Genomic DNA, 23,874 nt, shown 5'->3' on the forward strand with positions numbered 1-23,874 from the left:
CACCAAGATGGGTTTCACACCATCAGGAAAAAGGTAAAGATACAGATTAAAAAAAAGGGGGGGGGGGGGCCTAAAACGTGCTCCTAAGCACAAAGGCTCAATCTGATACTCCTTCTTACCTGCCTTCCTAGCTCAGGACTGGTCTCCTCTGCTCCTGGACTTTGGCTTTCCCCACTTGGGTATCTGGCTCACATCTTGTATTTACCCCTTCTCCTCTCCAAAACTGCAAACCAGGATCAGACCCAGGGTGAGAACTTCTTGTCATTCATCCCACAAAGGCCAAATCCAACTGCAGGTCAGAGCTGAGTTCTGAGGGACCTGCTATTTCCAGCGGCACCGGGAGCAGACCAGGCAGCAAGGACCGAGCCACCACACCGCCTGTGTTTGCTCAGCTCGTTCAAATGGGATCAAGCTGGTTCTGCAGGAGGCTCCTGGGGGGATAGAAGTGGGAATGAGAAGCCCCTGGCACCAAATAGCCTTCAGCAGCAAGCCAACACAGAGCAAAATAGATCAGAGATTTCTAACACTCTTGTAGAAGAGAACAGCTGCAGTATTCTGATTTAAAACAAAGCCAAATCCAAAATAATGATAATAATTTGAGATTAAGCAACAGTTTAGAAAATCAGATTGCCAAAGATCTTTGCAAAAATCTGTTAAATAAGATCCAGCATATGAATTGTTCTCAATATTGCCTACAGCAGAACGGAGAGACTGGAACTTAACACTGAGGGAAGGTACCTCAAACACTGGACTTACTGAAAGAGAATTATTCTTGGAGCTTTGCCTTGCAATGTTTTAGCCAGGAGCTGAGCTCAGGCACCTGCTTGTCACTGGTGTGTATTTACTGTAGACTTGTAGGACTGATCACCTGCAGATGAAAGCAGCATTTTGCACTAGCATCTCTATTTTTAAGACTAGAGAACACTTCCCTTTAACATAAAATAAGAAAAAAATAAAAATAAATAGGTAACCTTTCTTCCCAGAAATTAAAATTTCCCCAGCATAAGCAGAACCAGTGCAGATAGAGTGGGGAAGAAGAAAAACACGATTAGAAGATGCAAAAAGGCATCAGGCTGCTGTAAATAAAGATCAATAGAAAACACACACACTTAACGAGTTCCATTAGCAGCAACATATTTCAGAATAACACGTTGACTCCCAAAGCTGCTGTTCAGGTCCATCACAACACATTTTAACACCCACTGAATAAATAAGATTACCAGTGGACCTCTGATGCAGCGCACTCACATACGAGCGTGATTAAGATGCTCTACAAACTGCTTACATAGACATAAAAGGCAAACCTCCCCCCTTCCTCCTTACAATGCAGAAGCTTCATTAGGAAAAATGAGTAAGGAAAACAAATTAGAGGCACAAGGAAAGAGCTACAGGGCAACAGCATCTACTTAGCTTGTTTGGAGAAGTAAAATGAAGTGTACAGAGGGACTTCCAAACCACCGCGTGACGTCCTCTCCTCCGCACTCATCGCCCCCTCTCCTGCACGCTTCCACGTGTTACAGGAGCAGCAGGAGCAGTGAGACGCCTCACCACACGCCTGTTCTGCCCAAATCCTTGTAAGTGCCACCAGCTCCCAGCTCCCAAAGCACCCGGTCCCTGCTCCCCGACCCTGCAGCAGGACTGGAAGCCGCAATCTCGCCCTCACTCCTGCACGAGGCAACACCTTCCAACACCAACTCACCCAAACCCACTCATTTTGGGATTTGGGATCTTTTTTTCCCCCAAAGGATTTAACACCATACAATTAAAAGCAGGAATACTTGATTGAGTTTTTATTTTATTTCCACCTGTTTAAAAGAACTGTTTGCCTACCAGCAGAGTCCAACATAGATGTGACATACAGACATGAATACAATTAAATACAAGAAAAATTGAACTATATACAACAAGACATACATTTACATAATGAAAAATCTTTATATTATCTATCAGTTCTTGCCAATGTGAAACATCACTGGAACTCAAATATATTGGGGTTTCTTTTTTATTTCATTTTTAATAAAAAAGTATAATGCAACTTAGCATTTTTCCATGTACTGCGAGCTTAAAATTCGAGATGCACAAATTTGTGGCACTTCACAGGGTACACAAAAGCTAAAAAACTTCTTTTTGTTAAATATTTTATAGTTTGGGATATCTAAATTTCAATTAGGCCTACTTATTGAAGCACAAACTATAAAGTGATATTTACATGGAGGGAGTTGTGCAAAGTCAGTTTAGGCTATAGCTAGGTACACTATGAAAGATGCATGGATGTGTGACTCAACGTCATTCCCAGAGGTAACTCATTAAACCCTCTCGTTATTGTCCCTCTGACACAGTAACCACTGAAGTAAAACTGGCCAGAGTTCTCCACCCACCCCCCACCTCCGCTTTACGGCCCGTAAATATTTTCACAGTTTCACATTGGGCTGCTTCTCTTCATGCAGTTCTGCCTGAAACAACCCCAAAGGACTGTTTCAGCATTTCATCTGTTTCAGGGACACCAACTCCAGCCTGCCTTGTCACCGCACTATCCTATGACTGCCTTATTCCTTCTTTTATGAGCTCATATTGCTGCTGTCTCCCCAGGACAACACCGAACCCAAGCTACCCCCAAACAGGGTGGGGAAAGTATTGCATTTCTCAAGGTGGCCTTCATGGAGCAGAACTCTTCACGGATTGCTATCTCCAGTAACACCCCTAAACATCCTAAGAAGAAACTCAGCTCTTGGATTGCCATCTTCAATCAAGAACTTAGGACAGCTAATTAGAAGAGCTGCTTTAATTAAAGGCTTCCTACAGATCGCTAGGACATGTTAGCAAAGATACATCAGACATCAATGTTAACTAAACGCTTCCTACAATTCTGTTGTACCAGAGCACAGAATGCTACTTCTAATGGCTTTCATAATTAACAAACTTCCAAAGGAGGCTTAACAGTTTAATTTTGCATTTTTTTTAAAACAGACTGAATTTCAACCTTTACAGATGCAGCTACTGCATATATGGACAATAAAGCACCAATTTTAATCATCTCATCTACATTCAATTATTAAAATCCTATTTGTATCAGCCCATCTTGGATTCCACATCAGCTGGCAGAGTTTAGCTGTATCAGGTTTAAGCAGACATTTATATCTTAGTCCTAGAAGAAGAGAAATAACTGGCTAGCAGTGCATACGCATGTGTATTCCTGCCTTGTTTAAATAGAAGAGTTCTCTCCTTTGACATGTACCTGACTTCTCTTCTTTTTAAAAGAAAGATGCATGACCCTCAGGGCAAAGACAATTTAAACTTCTCTTTCAAAAAAATTTCCAAGTCAAGATTGCTGCCATATGTCTTTTAAAGTCTCTATTTCTTCTAAATTCATGGTACTGCAATTATTTAAATTTTGATACTATACATCAGGCTGAAACCAGCCAAGTGTGTCAGCAGAGCGACTGAAGAGAACAGTGAAGTGAATGTACTGCACTTGAAGCATTGCACTGGGTACACTTGATACAGCAAGAAGATCTGTCTGGGTAGTTTGGTATTCAGCTGACAAGAGCAAAGCATACAATTTGCTTCTTATTCATCACTAGCAAGCCTAGAGAAGACTACATTCGCCTCAGGTACAAGGAGACAGAGCTCTATAGAACAGTGGTAAACCCAAGTGACCATCTCATCATGTTAGAAAATAAATTCATTGTTGTGATCCAAATACAGGAGTTCTTGGCAGTTAAAACATTCAAAGAACTATTTTCATGTTGTACATGTTGCAATTTGGCTACGTACTTCAGATCTCATGGAGTTCATAAAGACATCTACACGTTCAAGCCTTCTGCTTTAAAAAAAATCTGACTGCTGGTTAACAGCAGGTTATTTTATTGCATTACCCTGGGTGTCAATTTCATATTGATTTATGATGAAATGATCAATTGTTACAGAACTTATTCTACTTGGACAAAGATGATTCAGCAGAAAATAATATAGTAATGAGCGTATTATAGGATAAAAACAAAAGAGTAATGAAATGGCAAATTGTTCATCTGTATTTTGAAAGGTAACTATTTCATATCCATACGCAATGGTGGGAATAATTTCAAGAGTTACAAATAACAAAATATTCAGACCCCCCTTATTTACGCATTAAAAAAGTAGAAGGAAATGGATTAGCTGCTTCATTTCTGATATAGGCTGCTGGTCTAGTTTATAGACAGTCATAAATTCATTATAACCAGTGACATAACAAGAAGCAGCTTGGACCATAAAAAAGCTGTTTATATATGTACAAGTTATTCTCAAAAAAAATCAGTTTTATTTGGATGTGTTCACAACCTGCTGCTCCTTAAATCTTCAGAGCACTGAAACCAAGACATTTTCCCCAGAAATCCAGTTGAATCTGTCCTGAGAAATGTTAAGTACTCATATATAAATTGGATGGTATTGTCTGTGAGTGAGTTTTTTCCTACAGGTTGGGCAGGAATTGGCGTTCCGAAGGGAATCACGGAGGCACTGACTACAGAAGACATGGCCACATTTGGTTGACACAATAAGTCGCCCGCTTTGCACAATCTGGAAGAAAAGAAACCACAACAGGTATCTGGAGTAAGGAATTCAGCTTTTCTGGTCTATTGGCACCAGCTAAATAGCACTTGAATATCTATAGTCTGTACATTATTACTATAAGGAACCCAACTCTCTGCCATCTTGGAAAGTATTTCTCCTTCTATGTATACTAATAAGAAACGACTTTGAGTTACAAGCCAGTTTGACCTTGAAACCAAAATCTGGACTTCAAGCTAGCTGTCTGTGCTACAGACACACAACCTAACAGAGCTGTGTTGCTCAACCTCTTCCCCATTCCCCCTCCCACATAAAAGAAATGACGACAACGTGTGGGTCCTTACCTCTGAGTAGCCGTCCATGCAAATCGGACAACTCACGGTACCAGAAGGCCTTGTGGTAAAGGGAATAAAAAAAGGAAAAGAAACACGTCCATTAATTTCATGGTACATTGACATTTACTGATACATAAAATGTCAGGTAATCATCTGACTGCACAGAACAGCCGTGATGATGCACTACATCTGAAGATCCCTGCACAGCTTTAACTCCCTAAATTTATTGCTTTTAATAAGCAGTTAGGGTCTCCTTTACTTAGGGGAAACAACTTGATTTCCATCAACAAAAATGGGAGGAAGATGCAGTTAAGTCACACACTAACATGAGGAAACATTAAAAAAAAAAAAACCTGGCTCAGAAGACCAACTGGGTGGCCATTTCCAAGCTGAGGTCACAGAGGCACCCCCTCCTGCCTTCCCTCTCCAAGTGAGCTGTACTGCAAGCACTGCGTACTAACAGGCTGAACTATCCTGCATGGGGGAGTGTTTTGTAACATTAGTGCTGAATGATATTCTCTATTAGAAAGAGTAAGAGCTTTTTGCCACTTTTATTGACAGATTAATCTTGATTTTAAATGATCAAAGCAAGCTGCTTTCATAAGTCTTTACCATAAACACTTGGCTTTACCGTGTAGCCTCCCATGTTAGGTAACAGTTTATAATTTATTAATCACAACAGGGACAGAAAACACGATACCTTCCATCCCACAATCTTAAATTCAAGCAGCAAGTACTGAAGTCTACGCCTAGTTTCACATACATAATTTAATTCTATTGATTCCCCCATTTTTACTACTCAAATTCTTCATGCAGCAGCTATTATACCAACTCAGTAATTACAAGTAGTGATAACCTCCATGTAAGCAGGAGTAACCTAACTCTGCAGCCCAACACCGTGAAGGCTCTGCGGCAATCTACATCATCAGTATCTTTCTGTCAACGTTAAAAGCTGCAGCACGGAGCTGTCATAGCCATACCTAAACGGACCAAGAAGGCCCAATCTAACAGAGAAGCCTGAGCTTAAGATAGCTAAACATAACATTTCTGCATTAACTAAGTAGTGGGATTTATTCATATAATATATATATTTAAAGGCCAAAAATAACAAAAAAGATCACAAACTCATTGGCCAAATCCACTCTGTTTTCAAATACAAGCATTTCAGGTTGCATATTAAGAATTAGACACACAAAATTTTCATGTTCTCTCTTATATTGCCCTCCACTAAACTAAAAGGCTCAAAGTACACCAACAAGATAAAATTATCAGTATATGGAGCTGCTTCCCAAAACATGCTCAAGTAGTCCTGTCACAGAGTGCAGAGTTGTATATATATAAAAAAAAAAAGACTGACTGCATACTTTCATGAATGCACGATGGAAGAACTGACCACTGCTTGAATAAGTTTTTTTTTTTTTTTTTTTTTTAAGTCACAATGAAGGTTTTAACTCATCACATTGCTGGGGCAAAACAGGAGGACCTGAATTGAAGATACCCAAAAGGATTAAGAAAATCTGAGAGTTAAGGCCACATGTAAATGCCTACAGACACTGAGATGCCAAAAAAACAAATAAGTTAGCACACTGACACTGTTACACTGGGAATGTTTACACTGTGGTTTTTGTCAACACCACAGACGACTTAAATTTTAAAAACAAAATTCATCACCAGTGCTCTTAAGCTTTAAGATTATTAGCGCATCTTTAGCCAATTTGTTATCCTTTATTCCCTGAAAACCAGATCAGGTAGATCAGTTGCATCATAAATACCATTTACTTGCCTAAGATCTAGTACCTTATGCTGTAAGGTCAGATGGGGACACCCTATTCAAAGCTGTAAAACTGTCAATGAGATAAGAACAGTGCTGTTACTGAGTAGGGGTGGCTAAGTCAGCTGTCAAATTTGACTAAGTTTTAAATATGAAATCAAGCCATTCAAAGAAGAGTTTAGGAAATATATTTCTTGGGAAAAGTAACAGATTTTTTTCCCTTTAGTTTATTATCCACTGCACTCCAGTTTCACCTTGATTTCATCTATTTCCTAGTCAGAGGGTACATTGGACCAGCTGATCTTAAAGGTCTTTTCCAGCCTTACTGATTCTTTGATTCTATGACAGTAACAACACAGCCTCGACAGCATGGTCTAAGCACACAGCAATACAATCAGTGAGCTAAATGAAAGACTACATTAAAACCCTAAATAAAATGTGTATTCCCCCCTCTCTCAAACATTTTACAAGACATTTATACCAATTCTCATGTTCTTTGTCTGCCCTAGTCGCATGGATACCTGCTTTCATTTAGTTACTCTAGTAGATTGTAACACCAAACCTCATCCACACCAGTGAAAGTACTTCCGTAACAGCACTACTAGAGCTTTGCATGAAAAGGAAGTATAACACATTATAAGCTATGGCTTGTCACTAATCCTCCTTCCTCGACACACCCCCACATTCATCTTAAAGGTTGTATGCAAAGCTGTGCATTCCTCTTGGGCTGGCTTTTTATTGCACAAGTGCAAACAACATCATTTTGTCAGTATGTGACACGTGGTGCTGTACTCATCAAGAGTGGCAAACTAGAGTAAGATTTCAAAGCCAAGACTGATTATAACAACATAAATTAGTCCTGTATGTATAAAAAAAGGCAAAACTTAATATTTATTAGGTCGTAAGGCATACATACTTGGAACTTGCAGTTTCATCCTCCAGTGGTCCCAATTCTCGAGACACTTTATCTGTTACATACACATCATTATCTCTTGTTTCATCTTCATCATCACTGCTCAGCACACAGCTGTCTGACTGCCGCTGGCTTCTTAGTCTGAGATTTCTCCTTCGCCGTTGATTCTCTGTAAATTATTTATTTAAAATTAGATACATTATAAAATATATAGCCCTGTAACTAACCTCGAAAAGTATGAGTAGACTGTAACAGTTGTAATTTTAAAGTGGACTAAAACATATTCATCTCTGTTAAGAGCAACAAAAAAGCTTCTTCAATATTGAGGATGGACATTTCCAGACGCTTTGAATATTCTGTTACATATTGACACAAAACATTTGCTCTATTATCTCTACAACAGCCAAAACTTGACCTTAAAGCTTGTCTGTATGTGAAGTTCCCATACTATTACACTACGTGTGAATAGAACGCCCCTATAAAGGGAGGCTACCTCTCCAGACTTCTAACAGAAGAAATATTGGAAGAAATGTCTAACAGAAGAAATCTAACTACTTCTAACTAGTATGATACAACGTTGAGGAACTGGAACAATTGCTACTTGATTCTCTAAAGGAAATGAAAAAAAAAGAGAAAAAAGACAAGTTTCCAAGTAGCATGGCGAGGTAGCACGGCGAGGTAGCACAACAAAAAGGTTTGACAAAACAGAGAGCACTTTGTTCACAACTGTATAATGCATGAGATTAGAAGGGAGCACCATCCCCCACAATTACCTAAACTGCTTAGGGCAGGGATATCATTGCCAGCAGCCAGTTGCTGCTTCAGGGGATTATCGACCATATGTGTGTACACACACACACACTCAGAATATTCTTCCAGTAACAACATCTAAAATAAGTAATTTTTCAGAATTGATGGAAGACATGCTTAAGTCTAAACATTTAAATTATGCAGTTGCTGTGGTTTCTCACTGTTCTATCCAGGTACACTGAAGCGTTCCACTCTTTTTGTCTGTCTTAAATCAAATCGCCCTACTCAAAAGCAGTTTTGACAAAATAAGCCTTTTTAAGAACAGTATCTGGCAGATTACGTAAATACTTGAAGTAGTGTCTCCTTACACATTTTCATCATCATCCTCCTGAGTTAGTGCAACTTGAAAATGGAGTTCATATTGTCCAAATAAAAACAGATCAAAATAATTACCTGGCCTGTAGCATCCAAAGGTTAAAGAACTGCTGCTTGCTTTTTTAACAATTAGAAACTGCATGCAATAGTTATTTCTTTGTTGTTACAACAACACTGAAGGTGCAATCATGAAGGATTGATTAACATTACATCAACAGCCATAAAATTTAAGTTCCTTTCTGCGTTATTTTTCAGCTATAACTTTTGTTGCATACATTTTTATTCACTTGCTCGTGTCATTCAGAGCCCAGAATGGATTACATTCTAAGTAAGCAGCTAACAACATATTAACGCATCTCAGATATTATAATCAGAGCAAGGTCTGAAAGATGTGAAGGATTAAGTTCTTTATACCTATTCTACAACTACTGTAATACATGAAGTAGAAAAAAAAATCTGTATTTGTTAGCACTTACCAGTATTAAATTTGAGGAGAGTTAGGCTACACAATTAAAGTGAATACTATGACTTTTGACATCTTTCTACTTCGGTTCCTTCACTGCAACACAGGCTAATAAGACCTTTCAACATTTTCCTATTCAAAGCTGATATTCTACTGCTAAAAGTGCTAAAAGTGCTAAAAGTGCTAGTTAAATTGATTGTTCGCTTCAGGCTCACAGAAGTTCTGTATTTGGGAAGAAAAATATATTTTGAGAAACTGTGATGGGTTTTATTTCAGATACTTTATATCATCTTCAATAGAGACTATGACACACAGACTGGATCTGTTCTCCAAAACACTGGCCAGATACTGTAGCACTGCTCTTTGTCTCTTGCTGAACACAGTTTTGATCCACACTGCTCAAGTTTGTTGGGAAAAAAAATAAATAAGTTCAGGACAATTCTATTGTCACTTGTAAAACGTCAACTCACCTTCAACAATCTTGCATCAATATATATGGTATGGGAGAGAGAAGAAAAATAAAATTAGATTTTTGGTATGCACCTCAAGCATTATGTACAAGTATCTGATAAGGTAAGCAATTAACAACAAAGTAAGCTAAGAATTTTAGGATATCATTATATTATTTTGTTTAAGAATGTGTTAAAAGTAGTTTCACAGTAAAAAGTAATTTACAAGTTCTTACTTCCCTTCTCCCTGTCCCCCAGTTTCAGTACCCCAATTTGATTTGGGTTGGAGGTGATTCTTCAGCTCCTTCTCCCCCAAACAAGCAAATTCACGTGAGATATCCCTAAACACTTCATATTAGATAACAATTGCTAAAAAAAATAAACCTAAACAGAAAACCAACCCACTATTATTTTTGGTGGAACTAGAACCAAGGCAACGCAGATTACATTAAAATGTTTGTGACCTTCCCTACATATATGCTCAGGAACAATCTTAGCATGAAATACCCTCCCTGTTACTCCTGCTGTTTGTTTGTGGTTCTGTGCAGCAGTAGTGGCACCCCAAAACAGCCATTAACTACACCACGGGCTGGATCAAATACTGTTTGAGCTTTAAAAATAGCAGTAACAACAAAGTGGATTTTTTTAAGGAGTTCTTGGAGCAAGAAACTGAACTAGTTTCTAACAGTCAGCTACAGTTGTGCTTGCCACCTTAAACTAACGTTTCAACTAATCACTTCATATTTATGAAGTCAAAGACTTATTGCTACCTCCTCCACTTTTTATTTAAATCATTGGCCTTTATCTTTGATATATCTAACACAGCTCCCACTTTAAGTAGCATCTGCTTCTATTACATTACCCGTGACAGGTATATAACCCTGAGATCTGGAGCAACAAGCTATTTTAGATTGTGCTTTCATTATCTGCAGGTGATATTCATAGATGTAGCTACACCTATAAATCCATTTGGCATTGAATGTGAACTCTGAAGTGCTAAATAAGAACCAGGTTTTAACCCTTTAAGTCAGGCTACTTAGATTTCAGGAGCTGTTTGTCTAGAAGATGAGCTTTTGAAGATCCAGGGTCTTGGTAAATTATGACCCAAACCCAAATCTTGTAAAGCTTAAGCTTACTTCTGCAGTCAGTATATCGGTATTACTTCTGCAGTCAGTATATCAATTTACTTTTACTGTTCAGATCTTCAAATATTCATCAAATACACATTTCAATAGAACTCTTTAATGCCTCAGCATTTAGTTTTCCAGATTCCTCAAGCTTAATAATTATAAGTAGGGTTCTTAAGCATTCATGACAGCCATGAGAAGCACGCCAGACTTCTGATCCTTAGATTAGAAGCAGTAAGGTCTGCACCTAGCTATTAAGAAACACACCACTGCAACCCACAAAAATAACCGAGGAGCCTGTGCATTACGCTCCAAATAACAATACGGCTCAAAAACCCCGAGAGCAGTATGGGAGCAGCCACTGTGCAGCTCAGGTACCTTCCATATTTAGTGAACAAGGGGCCTAAATTCTCAGGGAATGTCACACTTGAAATGTATTCACCATCCTGTCTACACTACGAAAAGGCATATCATTATCTTGAACCTGGTTAAATTGGTTAAACTCAGAGACATTTAACCAGTTGTTTTTTGAAGAAGAGTGCCCATGCAGATTTACAGCACTCCAGGAAAGCAGGGAGAGACTACACTGCTGTACCCAAAGAATGCTTGTGCTAAGTAGCACCTTCAGAGCAGCTTCTGTGTTGACCTCCAGTGTATGGCTTTTGTGCATTAAGAAGTCAACTCTGAACTTAGAACTCATCCTTAAAAATTCTACCAGCAAGCACAATACAAAATTTATTTGACTTCACTATCTAGATGTGAAGTGTGTCATTCATTACTTACCACAACAGAATCATTGTGAGTTAGATCAACTACTACAGGATCAGAAGATTCACACGTGAGATCTACAACTTCTTCACCAGCTTAAAAACACAACGTTAGAATCCATATCAGAGATCACAGGACTATAATCACCTGTCAGTGTGTGACATGCTAAGGTATGATTCAACACTGCCCTATCCCTCTTCTCTTCAGTAATTTATCTAACATTTCACTCAAGCTTTGCTCTCAATAATCCACGTACAGCATTAACATCACTGCCTTTTGCAAGTCGCACTGCAAGAGTAACAGCAGCTGACCTCACACTTTCTCATACGTCAATAGCTTGCAGGAGGTATGCAGCAACAGATTATTCATCCAATATAGGAGAACATTTATCACACCATAAAACACAGATCATACAGGACATAAGAGTTTTCCAGTGCTATGCTGTAAATGTTCTCGTCTCACGCCTCCTCAAACCTTTAGTAGTCAAATTCACAGCAGAAAGACAAAAAGCCATATAGCTACCTGCAGACCAACAGTTACTTTTAATTTTTTCCAAAGAAGGCAGTTTAAGTATTATTTTTAAAAGCCTAGTGCTTTTTGTAAAATGATACTGGACAAGGGCCCTTAAGGGACAGGGCATGACTGACAACAAACTTTTAATTATCTTTTTAAAACTTGGGAGTTCCCAAATTTACTTTGCTGTTATCTGCAGAGGCAGCTGCAGTGAGTCCCAGCAAACAGCCTGATATTTGAGCATTTGCGTACCTTCCTTACGTAACTCAGCTGTAGCAGTAAACACATCACACCTCAGTAACCAACTCAAACAGTTGTCAGCAGCCTTGCTGTTTACAGATTCCATACTACAGGCATTTTAGAATAATTAGGTTTCTCTTCTCCTTTAAAACACCTTGAAACTGGCAAAAGACGTGCTAGGTGGGATCCCAACACTCCAGAAGCAGGTGATTCTCTTACCAAATTAAAGAGAAAGCTTACCACTTTCTTCAAGTTCTATTGGCTCTGCTTCTGAAGCCATTTCCGTGGTGGAAGCTATCAGCCTGCTTCGTTTCTGAGCTTGCCTAGAATTCACCGATCCTCCACGGCGCTTTCTTTGAGTCTAAGAGAAAACAAAGCCTCAGAGTTTTCTTTAAGAGTAATGTTAGTGGAGACCTCACTTCTGCAGCATCAACGACAGCATACAAAGATGGACAAAACACATCACTAGAAGGCTGCAGTATGGACACACTAGTGGGATGGGGCAGCCCTATCTCAACTCATCACACCAAGGAAGACATCACTCCAGATCTCCAGCCAGCTGAGTCACAAAAAAAAAAAAAAAAATGACGACACATATTGTGATGGCTTACAGCTGAGAAGATGAGCTCACAATTATGTCATTTGACTAGTCTGACCTAAAGTTTTTGCTGACATTTTAAGCATTCCTGAAACACTGCTAGCTCCTAGAGATTAATTTATTATTATTCTTAAGGATCACAGAACATGAGGTTACATAGGAACTTAATATGTTAGTATATGTACACAATAACTCTTAAAGATTTACAGAAGTACTACAAACAACACATTTTAAGAAGCAGTTTTACATTGATTAGTGAAATACTTACTGTACTCATGGTGTTTCTTGATCTAAAGTTACAGAAAAAATAAGAGGTACAAATACCATAAAATTGAATGCAAGGAAGCTACAACTTTCAATTCCTTATATTATATTCCTTATATATATATATAATATATATATTCCTTCTTGAGGTAGTACACTGTTAAAAAGTCCAGATTTCTCAATATCTTAGAATGATGTTCTTCCAAACCTATAAGAAAAGAAGAGAGAAGATTACCTATCTGTAACTCTTGTTCTCTTCAACACACCCGCTCTAAGGGTTCTCGTTCCTGATCCACTAGCTGCTGACCAAAGCCAGGCTGCAAGTCCCAAGAGCATTTAAGCCTCAGACACCTGCAGATGGGCCTGAAGCCTCACTCGTGTTTGCCCATTTCCTAAGCTAAACACCAGAATAAGGCAGTTCAATAGCACACCACAAAAAAAAAATAAAATACTAAGGAGTCCCAATTAAGTGTTATCTGAGAAAAACAACTGATTCTCTTCAGGCAATGTTTGCGTGTGGGCAGAAGTCACCGGGAATTGTGTCACAAGAAGCCATCTCCAGAGAACAAAAACTAGAGATAAGCAGTTCTCTTTTCTCCAAGCCGCCTCGAGATTCCAACTGAACAGCTTGAAAGGAAGCTAAAGCAAGTGGAGCACAGGAACATCAGCGTGGAACTACTCACAGCTCCCTGGTGTAGGAGAACAGGAGTTCACAGCCCCTGTTCTGAAGGAGCTGTAGGTGTGCACGGCCCTGCTGCCAGGCAGCTCACTGCTCCAGGGAGCAAGCACTAAGCTGGTTCTCGCAGCAGCTGACACGGGACTGAAGTTCACGATGTAAAGCCTGCTTATAGAAAAGCTATCACGTGTCCAAACACGACAGGGAGCAGCAGGGGGACCCCAAACAAACCAAATAACTAATTTCAGAGGACAGAGCATTACAGAGTAGTAGGAAAAATATTCCTTAATAGACAAAATGAAGCGGTTAGAAAGCTGAGGAATCAAGCCCACCAGACAGCCTGCATTTTAGTGCACAGTAGACCAAGCTGAAGCCTTCACAGCCTACCAAGTGCCCAACCATCACGCCTCTGGCAGCAGGCAAGGCTTGGCAGGAGCACCCTGGGCACACAGACGTATGATCTCAAAGTATAAAGTAAATCTAAAAATATGAAATAAACCTGCCACCATCCTCCGCACAACCCTCCTGAGCACAAGGACCAGCACGTGCCCGAGCACTGCTGAGGTCGCTCAGGCTCCCACAACTTCACCATCTGTACCCAAATCTCCCCTCTCCTTTTTTCCCCGTGTCAATGGAGGTACGAACTAATTAGCAGGCTATTAACCTATTCCTAGGTTAAGAAATGCTGAGACCCCCCAGGGGATGGAATGACCTTGGTCATCAGTTATAACCTTCAGCTCAAGGAAACCAACTGAATGTTATTCCTCCTCTTAAACGTGGTCTGTATTTCTTACATCACTATTTTTTAACACCTATTAACATGAACTGTGACACAAGACGTGCCTGTAAATACCTTTACACTACATTTAGCGCTTTCCCTAAGCCGAAAGATGTATTTAGGCACAGTTTTAAGCAACACAACACACCTCTCAATTTTCTCCCTTATTCCCCCTCATTTTAAAATTGCCACTGGATTGAAAAAAAACAAAGTTCAAATTATTATTTAGTAAGAGACTACCTGTCGAGTGCTGCTGTTAGCGGCCCGTAAGCCCACTGGCAGGTTCTGCTCACAGCAGATCAAGTTTCCGAAGTCCTTGTGCACCGCCACCGACCCCTTCCCACAGGAAGATCCTGTTTTGCTCAATTTTTGGAAGAGGGAACAAGAACTTTTAAAACAAGACTGCATCTGATTCTGTGCTCCCACAAGCTGCAGGAAGGGCACGCAGCACAAGGGATGGCAAAGAGAGAACCACCCGTAAGCCTAACAGCAGCTCCCTCAAACCCCAGCTGCTCAAAGGCCCCATCTTCATCCGACAGCTACCACTGAAACCAAAAATAACTCTGGCAAAGCAGTTTCCCTCAGACAGCAGGAAGATGAACAAGACCGAGCAACATCTGAGTTATATAAAGAATCCGACTTGGCTTCTTGCTAAGTTCATTGCACCAAGGAAGCCAAGAGACATTTCCCTCTGTTCTCCTCAGATAGGGGATGGGAAAAATACTTGGACATTAAAAAGCTGGGAAATATTTGTTGATACACGCATCTGAGGAGCATAAAGAATTAAGCTTTAAACAAGCTTAGTTGAAATTACAAACTGCTAGAATTCGTTTTAATTGAAATCTTTTAAAGATCATTTCCTTGGCCAGGAGTGGCCTAAATGCCAAAGAGCTATTACAGAGGAAATCAACAGCACCACAGCCCAGAACAACAACAAAACAAAACAACCAAAACCACTTACATTTGGAAAGTTATTGGGGGGAGGATGACGACGAGGAAGTACCGCACAGTAGCGGATCTGTCACACTAAAGCCATTTACCTCCATTAACCATTCCCACACCTCTTCACCAGGAGGCCCAGAAATGCATTGTTTATGGGATTACTGCGAGGTGTCAGAGTAACATCAGGCCTCAAAGCAACGCAGAGAGCTTCTGCTCACACTGAGGTGACAGCCCCGCGTCGCTATTCAGCTGCTTTATCTTCCTGAATGTCCCAGCACCACCAGAAGGATTTCTTCATACCGATTGTCACAGCTCTTGACACAGAGCACACACAAGGCACATGTGTTCCTGTCCTGCTCTACTTGCTGCTGGATCAAACCTCAACCTCCACGGGAAGTTCTTCTGCAGAAGAAAGTTGGGAGTGGGTATCCGTAGGGGCGCTCATCACCCTAAAGCCACCCTAAAATAAACCATCAGCAAACCACCAGCATTAACCAAAGCCACCTCAGAACAAACACGCTTACAGAGAACGCCAGACTGCTGGGATTTATTAGGACTCTGGAAGGAGCCTCTTGATCCAACATTCTTTTCTTGGAAGAACAAACCTCTTCTGTGGGGCTACAGATTTCCACACTACGTTACTGGCTTATTCAGGAATCTTTGCTGAATGCTAATTGTCTGAACCACAAGAAGGAGGATGAAAAATAAAGCTTATTTTCTTTAGTATCCCACAGATCAAGTTAGCGTTATACAAGAAGAGATAAACAAAGCTGTTCAAACACTGCACATTTGGTGACACACTCACTAATTTCTCTGGGGCCCCACGCACAAGAACATGGATGCATTAGAACAAGCCCAGAGGAGGACCACGAAGATGGTCAAGGGGCTGGAGCACTTCTCCTGTGGAGACAGGCTGAGGGAGTTGGGGTTGTTCAGCCTGGAGAAGAGAAGGCTCCAGAAGACCTTACAACGGCCTGCCAGTGCCTGAGGGGGCTGCAGGAAAGGTGGGGAGGGACTCTTTGTCAGGGGTACAGTGATAGGACAAGGGGGGATGGCTTTAAGCTAAAAGAGAGGAGATTTAGATTAGATATAAGGAGAAAATTCTTTACTCAGAGGGTGGTGAGGCCCTGGCACAGGCTGCCCAGAGAAGCTGTGGTTCCCCAGCCCTGGAGGTGCCCAAGGCCAGGCTGGATGGGATTTGGGCTGCCTGGGCTGGTGGGAGGTGTCCCTGCCCATGGCAGGGGGTGGGAACTGGGTCGCCTTCAAGATCCCTTCCAACCCAAACCATTCTGTGATTCTGTAACCAGAATTCCTTAAAAGATTTTTCAAGACCTCAGGACTACCAAATCATGATTCGTTATGCAGGCCCAGAGAGCCCAAATTATTTCCTACGGCCCATATGCTCCTCCTCCAGCAGTCTCTATGGAAACCCAGCATCAGGGCTCCGACAGGCCGACACAAATAGAGTTACTGCACCAACACCTCTCCTCCCCAAAACAACCCGTAAGCATCACATCACTGCAGCTGAAGCTATCAGTAAGGTCACCTGTTATACCTGCGGCAACATGCACTCGGAAACCAGTTCAAAATTCCAGATTTATTTATTTTTTAAGCTAAAGACTTCTTTTTTTAAATATGAAAACTTTGCAGATCAACTCAGCAAGCCAATACGTACTTCCAAATTTTAGGGATCTTTCTGCATCACTGCATGATGAAGTATTACCAGCATGAGCTGCTGACCCCTCCTCACACACAGAGCTCTCCACGTGCACTTACTGCTCCTGCCATTCAGCTCTCCCAAAGGTTTAAGTATTTGTCCTCATAACAGCACCGTTCAAGGCCTTTTCTAGCTAACCCACTGATATTTTAAGTACTATAACCACCGGCATTCCTCTGTACAGGTAGATACTTCAGAAGAATAATGGTAAAGCCACATAAATGTTATTCATAATAGGAGTAGAGGAATATTGTGCCCCATATTTACGACTTCAGCCTTCCATTTGTATTTTTGTTCTAAAAAGAAGTTAGTATATCTGCTGTGCGTAAGTTGAGCTCAATTAACATGTTTGAGTGACAGTCCTGAAAACTGAATCCTCTGTTCAGCATAACCAAAAGCTTCCCTCGCACCGCTCTGAAAACAAGGCTTTGATCCGCCACGAGCCCAGAACGCTTTGAAGCAAATCAGCTGAAGGAGAGGCAGGCGTTTCCATCACATCTGACTAATATGGACAAGACTGGATTTGGTAAACACCCTAAACATCAAAAACTGGCTAAAGGCAGTGTTTAAAGGCAGCAGCGAGGCGATGGCCTGGTACCCGCCAGGCGCAGGTGACCCCACACAGCCCACGCGGTATTTGCCAGGGCAGGGCCATGACAGCTCTTTAAAATTGGGCTTATTTCCCCTCTTCAAACCTCTGGTTGCAACAGGAAACAGCACCAAAGACGTAAAAAAAAATATAAAAAATACAAGGAGTGGGGGTGGCTCCCTGTGGGGCCAGGCCCAGCGGCAGCCCAGGAGCCCCCCCTGCCCCCAGGCAGCCCAGAGACCCCCCCCGGGCACCCAGCGCCCCCCACACGCCCACAGCGCGCCCCCCCCACAGCACCCTAAATAAAAAGGGCAAAACAAAGAGGAACCCAGCCCAAACTTTCACCCGGCAGCCACACGGCGGCGAGGAGCGGCCCCGGCCCCACAGCCGGCCCCTGGGCTCCCCACAGCCGCCCCCTGGGCTCCCCTCAGCGCTGCCCCCCCCCCCCCTTTCCCCTCAGCCCGCCGCCATCACACCCCCCCCGCCCCCCCCTCCCCTCGGAGCCCCCCGGCCCTGCGGCCCTCACCCTCCGCGGCCGAGCCCGGCGACGGCGGAAGGGCAGCGCCCGCCCCCGCCTCCCTGCCATTGGTGGCGCTGCCGCCCCGCCGCCCGCCCAAAGGCCGCGGCGGCTGTCAATCAAAGGGGGGGATGGGGAAAAAGAACGCGCCCGCCTCTTATCCGGCCGCGGGGGGTGTTGGGAGTTGTAGTTCGCGTGGGTGGGGGTGAGGCCTGGAGGTCCCTCACGGCCCGGTGGCCCCCTGGAAAGTTTTTTGCCCCCTCCCCCCAGGGGCTGAAGTGTTTCATGGCCGCTTTCCCCGTCCTTCCTTCAGTTTTTACTGCCCCACGTCCCCCAGTCTGGCTTTTTGTACATAAATCCGTAGCTCTTCCTGCTGGCTTCCCTTGCCTTTCCTCACAGGGCAGCCAGCTCTTGAGATTTGTACCAGTTTTTTGTACACAACCAGCACAGCACTGTCTTTGGTGTTATGTGAATAATGAAATATCTGCACTGTGTAGGGTAGATTTGCCTGGCCAGGCACCTAGGGACTTGCCTCATTACTAGGTTGTGAGTCTGGTTTGATGCAGGGAGCCACGTGGCAGTGACTGTGGTACAGGGGCATGCACCCTGTGTCCAAAACCCCTTGGTTTTTCCTCACTTTTTCTCAGACTCGTTATACCGTAGGTCCAAGACAAAGTTGTTGTGATCAGGCCATCTACACTGAAATAAGGGACCTCACATTTATCTGAGTGATTCTGGCATGTGAAATTTATGGCATTAAAAGGGGTTTCTTAATGAGCCCATCACTAAAACCAGACAGGTAAAACCTCTGGTTTTGTGTCTGTTTTCAGAGATCATTGAAGAGCCAGCCTCATCCACTTACACTTGTCTCCTTGGCTGTAACAAATACTGTAACAAACATGTAAATGAATCACGAATTATTCATGCCCCTGTGTTTACCAGTGTGAAGGCACTGCTGATTACCAATTATCTCTGCGTGGATTAACCAGGCTGTGGATTATCTGTGCCACAGGTACAAGCCGTGGCTGCACAGAGAAGTGCAGCTGTGTTGCTTCAAAACTCCCCTGGCTCTGATGGCATTACAGCCGCTTTTTGTAATTTAAGGCTAGAACGTCCTGCCAGACCTTTGCTGGCTCTCGGTGGGATCACCTTAGGTTTCAGTGTACCATATTCCTGGAATGAGGAATAATACTAGGGAAAGTGCTCTGGTGGCCATGGGCAGAGTGGTTTTGTCTAGGGTCTGCTGCCTCCAGCATCAAATTATGTACGTTTGTCATGAGTATCGTGTTAGTTTTAATGTAATCCTGTATGATATAACATATCTTAGTGATATGGTTTAGTGGAGGACTTGTTAGTGTTAGGTCAGATGTTGGACTAGGTGATCTTGGAGGTCTCTTTCAACCTAGATGATTCTGTGATTCTGTGATATTCTGTTACAAGACCTGCCATCACCTTAAAATCAATAGCTTATGGAAAATAAGAATACATTGGTATTTTTCCTTAAAGACTCAAACTCTTTTACATTCCTCTAAATGTTAACTCTGAAGATGAATTCATGCATCAGGTCACAAGTACAGTAACAAGAACAGGGCTATTTGCAACTTCTGATGGTGAATCTGCAGCTAGATTACTGAGATTGCTCTGTTCCTCAGCCCTTCCATTTGAGAGCAGGGAAAACATGGAGAGGGAAATAGTTCTGAGACATCTTGATTGCAATTCAGTAAGAATTTTGAAGGCCTGGTCCAACATTCCAGGGGAAGAAGCATGCAGTATGATAGGTTTTTGAAATGTCTTTATTACCTACGTAAGTACACTTAAAAAAATAATCTCAAAATGCAAGATAAATCAAAAAGTATAAGAGGTACTACTCAGCTATGCAATATTCCAAAACATGACTGTCAGCCCTGTTAATTTCTAGCTTTTGGAAAACTAAGGTGTTACAGTCCAGACCTGGCTTTGCTGTTCTGCAACAGAATGCTGAACAACCACAAAGGAAGAAGAACTCCCTGCCACCTAGTGTTTGTCCTTTTAGGCTTTTGCAATCCTGTACCAGACACAATGTCATAGTTCTCTCCTCTCTGTAGCTGTGCTGCTATCATTCTTTCTTTTCACTCTCCTAGGTTCCCTAACTCTTCCTACAGAGCACAAGTCCTACATTGCTTTTGTGGACTACCACAGCATTTGCAAGAAATGAAAAATACAGCACATTTTATCAGCTCACAGATTGTGGAAGTGATCTTCACAGCTAGATGGCAACAAAAGAATTCCATTAGACTTCCCTCACTAAAAAGTGAGAAATGTAATGTTGCGAGAGCATTAAAAGCAGCTGCCTGACTCTAATGTCAATGACAGTCTCCTTCAATTTAAATATTTGCAATAGCCATAATTAAACACTTAGTAACTGGCATCAAGTTAAAATAGAAATACATTACATAGTCGTACTGCTGTGCAGATTTTAATTCAGATTTATGTCCTCTTTGGCTGTATGCCTAGAGTAAGTCTTGTGATTTAAAAGCTGTTTTACTCAGTATAGAAATTGTCATAGAGGGCAAATTATCTTCTAGGTGAGTAACAGAATTTTGACTTTTCTAGAAGCAGCTTGCTAAAGAGATCAAGCAATGTTATGTTCTCCTTCCACTGTTTAAAGACTGAAGACATTAACCTCTGCAAACAGAGGGATGGTCTGTCGGGTCACTGAGCCTGGCCCCTGGCAGCTGCAGGCTGTCGTGTCATCAAAACCTTCTGAACAGTTCTTCCCTTACCCTCTAAAAGCAGCCTTGAAACTGGTGATCTTGTTACACACAGTTACTGTCATGGAAGATGTGTTAGGAGCCTGGGCTGAGCATGCCTTCTGAAAAGATGCTTATATAAACAAATGCTGCTTGTTTTTTCCCCCATTTGTATTGTCTGGGAAAGTGAACATAGCAAACCATGGCCCGGTATGCAGTGACAGCAGAAATACAGACATCAGCATTCTCACCCAGACATTTGACATTTTGATTTCTTACAGCTTTTGATTCTAACAGAAGATACATATATACCATTATAGCTTAAAAATAAAATTCCATTCTAAAAAATTAACACATTTTTATTCTATTGTGCCTGTATGACCCAAATTTTGCTATTCACACCGCGAAGATCAGATAAAGATTAAAATTCAACCTTGTAGTAAATAGTCGCACTGGGAGATTTCCAACAGGCCTGAATTTGTTCCAAGGGTACTTTATTTTACTTCGGAGCGCAATATACAAGCTGTGGCTCCACTTCTTGCTGCCTCATAGACAGCCATTTTCTGAGCTGTTTCTCTGGCCATGAAGCCGTACTGAAGGGTCTTGAACCTCCTTTCCCGACTCTCCTCCAGTTCTTTCCAGTGGTTCCATTGCAAAGAATCCTGCAGAGAGGACACACACGCTCAGACTGCAGAGAATATAATGCTGCTATTTAGATACACCGAACTTTTATTTGATAATCTGGCTGGCTGGTAACACAGCTATTTGCTAGCATGATTGGGGAACGTCAGCATCAATTTGGGCATGATGGATAGAAAGGTAACTCAATTGGGTTGCCCAGTTTAAGATGAATTACCCAGCTGCAGCGCTCCACAGAATGTGAGGTCAAGCTAAAACTATCTGGATTGTTTTCTGTGGCTCCAAAGCCACAGAACCTTATGCTCTTTCTTTGCCATCAGGTTATTCTTGAAGCTGTAAATGAACAGTGGCACAAATCCTATCAGACTCCGCTGGCTTGCTGATTTACAAGCTAGGTTCACAAGGGATCATTCCCCATAAAGCTCATAAGAAACAGAAAATAGCTACTTTTTCATCTGATATTTCACTTAAAGGGGTAGAAAAAATACGTTTTCTTAAATTAATGGCAGCTTTCTGTATCTTAGTTTTCCAAATCACAATATAAATTCTGTTTTACTAAGAACTTAATAGTGATTTATTAACAAATGTTACTTTCACTTAAACAAGCACAAATGTGTTGGGCCTCAGAGGCTATCACAAATGGAATTGAAGCTACGATCTGGACTTGGGACTTTAAAACATGGGGTTAGTCTCACTTTTTGTCTATATATTGAGAAATCTAAAAGTTAGCTATACAAACTGAATGCCAGATAGCTATTACACTATAACTAAGGATTTTTTTCCTATAGTCACTCTAACACCATGTACAGCAATATGCAGTTCAACTAGAAAAAGATGCTGCTGGGCATATCTGACCAGAATTGAGCCACTTCGCTGTAATAACATTTGGACAGGGTCATGCAGAGCTGAACAGCACTGATGGAACAAACACCAAAACATCTAAATAATTTATAGTAACCTTAAGGTTTTCCTGTGGTTTTCTTTTCTTTTCTTTATTATTTTTTTTTTACAGATGTCTTAACATTTGAGCAGACCGTAAACAAAAGCACTGTGACATCTTAGGAGACTTAGTGTGTAAAGCTAAAAAAAAAAAAAAAAAGAAAGAAAGAAAGACAAAGTCTAACTTCAAAACATCTTTCAAGCCTTGGCTTTTTTCACATTTATAAAACACCAGAGCACTCACACAGACCCACATCAGTAGTCAAAAGTCCTAGCTCTGAATTTATAATTTGTTTATTTAAAAAATGTCTCACATTTGTAATTATATAGCTGCTTTCCTTTGAAGTCTGCATTTATTCCTTCTGCTTTATACTGGACCTCATTCAGCAAAGTGATTAAGCATATGTTCAAAGCCTCAGTTCAGAAAGCCAGCCCAATTTAGGAAATGCTTTCTTCAAATAGGCCTTCAATACTTTCTTTGCTAAAAGGAATAGACCTTGTGTCTATGAAGCACCTACATGTTTTGCTTGCTGTGGCTTGAAATGGGACTTCTGAAGGCAGCAACCACTGATACTCTGAAAGATTGCACTATTTCAGTTTTTAGACTACACACACTTGAAAAATACATTTTTCCTCTTGATTGAACTCAGCTTCATCCTTCTCACAGAACAGGTAAAGCGTTACTATTTTCGTAGGTAAAGAATTACTATTTTAGGAGTAGGAGATTTAGTTCTAATTTTATAATGCTCTAGTACAGCTTTGAAGAAGTGACCCCGTTGTGACCGTTCCCTGCAGTGTTTCATGTGCTGAGGGAGACGAACTGTTACTGCTACATGGACCACTTGTAAATGTTAGGCATGCGTGAGGCAATGGCAGAGGTGGCAGCAGCAGCTCTCACCCCTTGTCTTTAGACACTTGCCATGGAAACACAACCAGTATAAACCAGCATAAAGCCCACAGGCTTACTGGTGCTTCCATTCGATGTTGTGGGACCTGGCTGAGGAAAGGTCAGGTAAAAATCATGGGAATGATAAATTGGAACATGCCTTGGGTGCGAGAAGGGGAGATCCTGTTTCAGTGGGCTGAGAGTGTGTGGTAAGGCAAGTGGGGAGCTCGGTATGGGATGGATGGACCCTGGCCTGTGGTAGCAGAACGTATGGCAAGGAGCTGAGGTCAGGGCTATGGTTTGGGGACGTTGTGCCTATGCGGGGAGTTGTCACTGCCACTCAGGTGTCAC

The 23,874-nt window shown here is 41.6% G+C and overlaps 2 protein-coding genes across 2 annotated transcripts in view; both read right to left on the reverse strand.

Annotated features, from left to right (window-relative positions):
* Positions 1-1,778: 1,778 nt before the first annotated feature.
* RNF4 (ring finger protein 4) lies at positions 1,779-18,931 on the reverse strand (the record flags this gene model as incomplete). Its single annotated transcript, XM_084286541.1, is given in 9 exon segments — positions 1,779-4,554; positions 4,890-4,938; positions 7,568-7,733; positions 11,508-11,591; positions 12,490-12,610; positions 13,116-13,154; positions 13,156-13,193; positions 18,340-18,442; positions 18,863-18,931. Coding segments are annotated over 9 exon segments (819 nt in total). The 3' UTR covers positions 1,779-4,404.
* Positions 18,932-21,553: 2,622 nt separating this feature from the next.
* CFAP99 (cilia and flagella associated protein 99) overlaps positions 21,554-23,874 on the reverse strand; it is a gene marked incomplete at both ends in the record, with an annotated part of 54,605 nt that continues 52,284 nt past the window's right edge. The window contains one exon of the mRNA XM_084286804.1: positions 21,554-21,721. Within this exon, the coding sequence (XP_084142930.1) occupies positions 21,554-21,721 (168 nt within the window). The remainder of the gene's footprint in view (positions 21,722-23,874) is intronic.

This window comes from Netta rufina (genome assembly GCF_964035555.1).
Source record: "Netta rufina genome assembly, chromosome: 4".
In the NCBI taxonomy this organism is placed as follows: domain Eukaryota; kingdom Metazoa; phylum Chordata; class Aves; order Anseriformes; family Anatidae; genus Netta; species Netta rufina.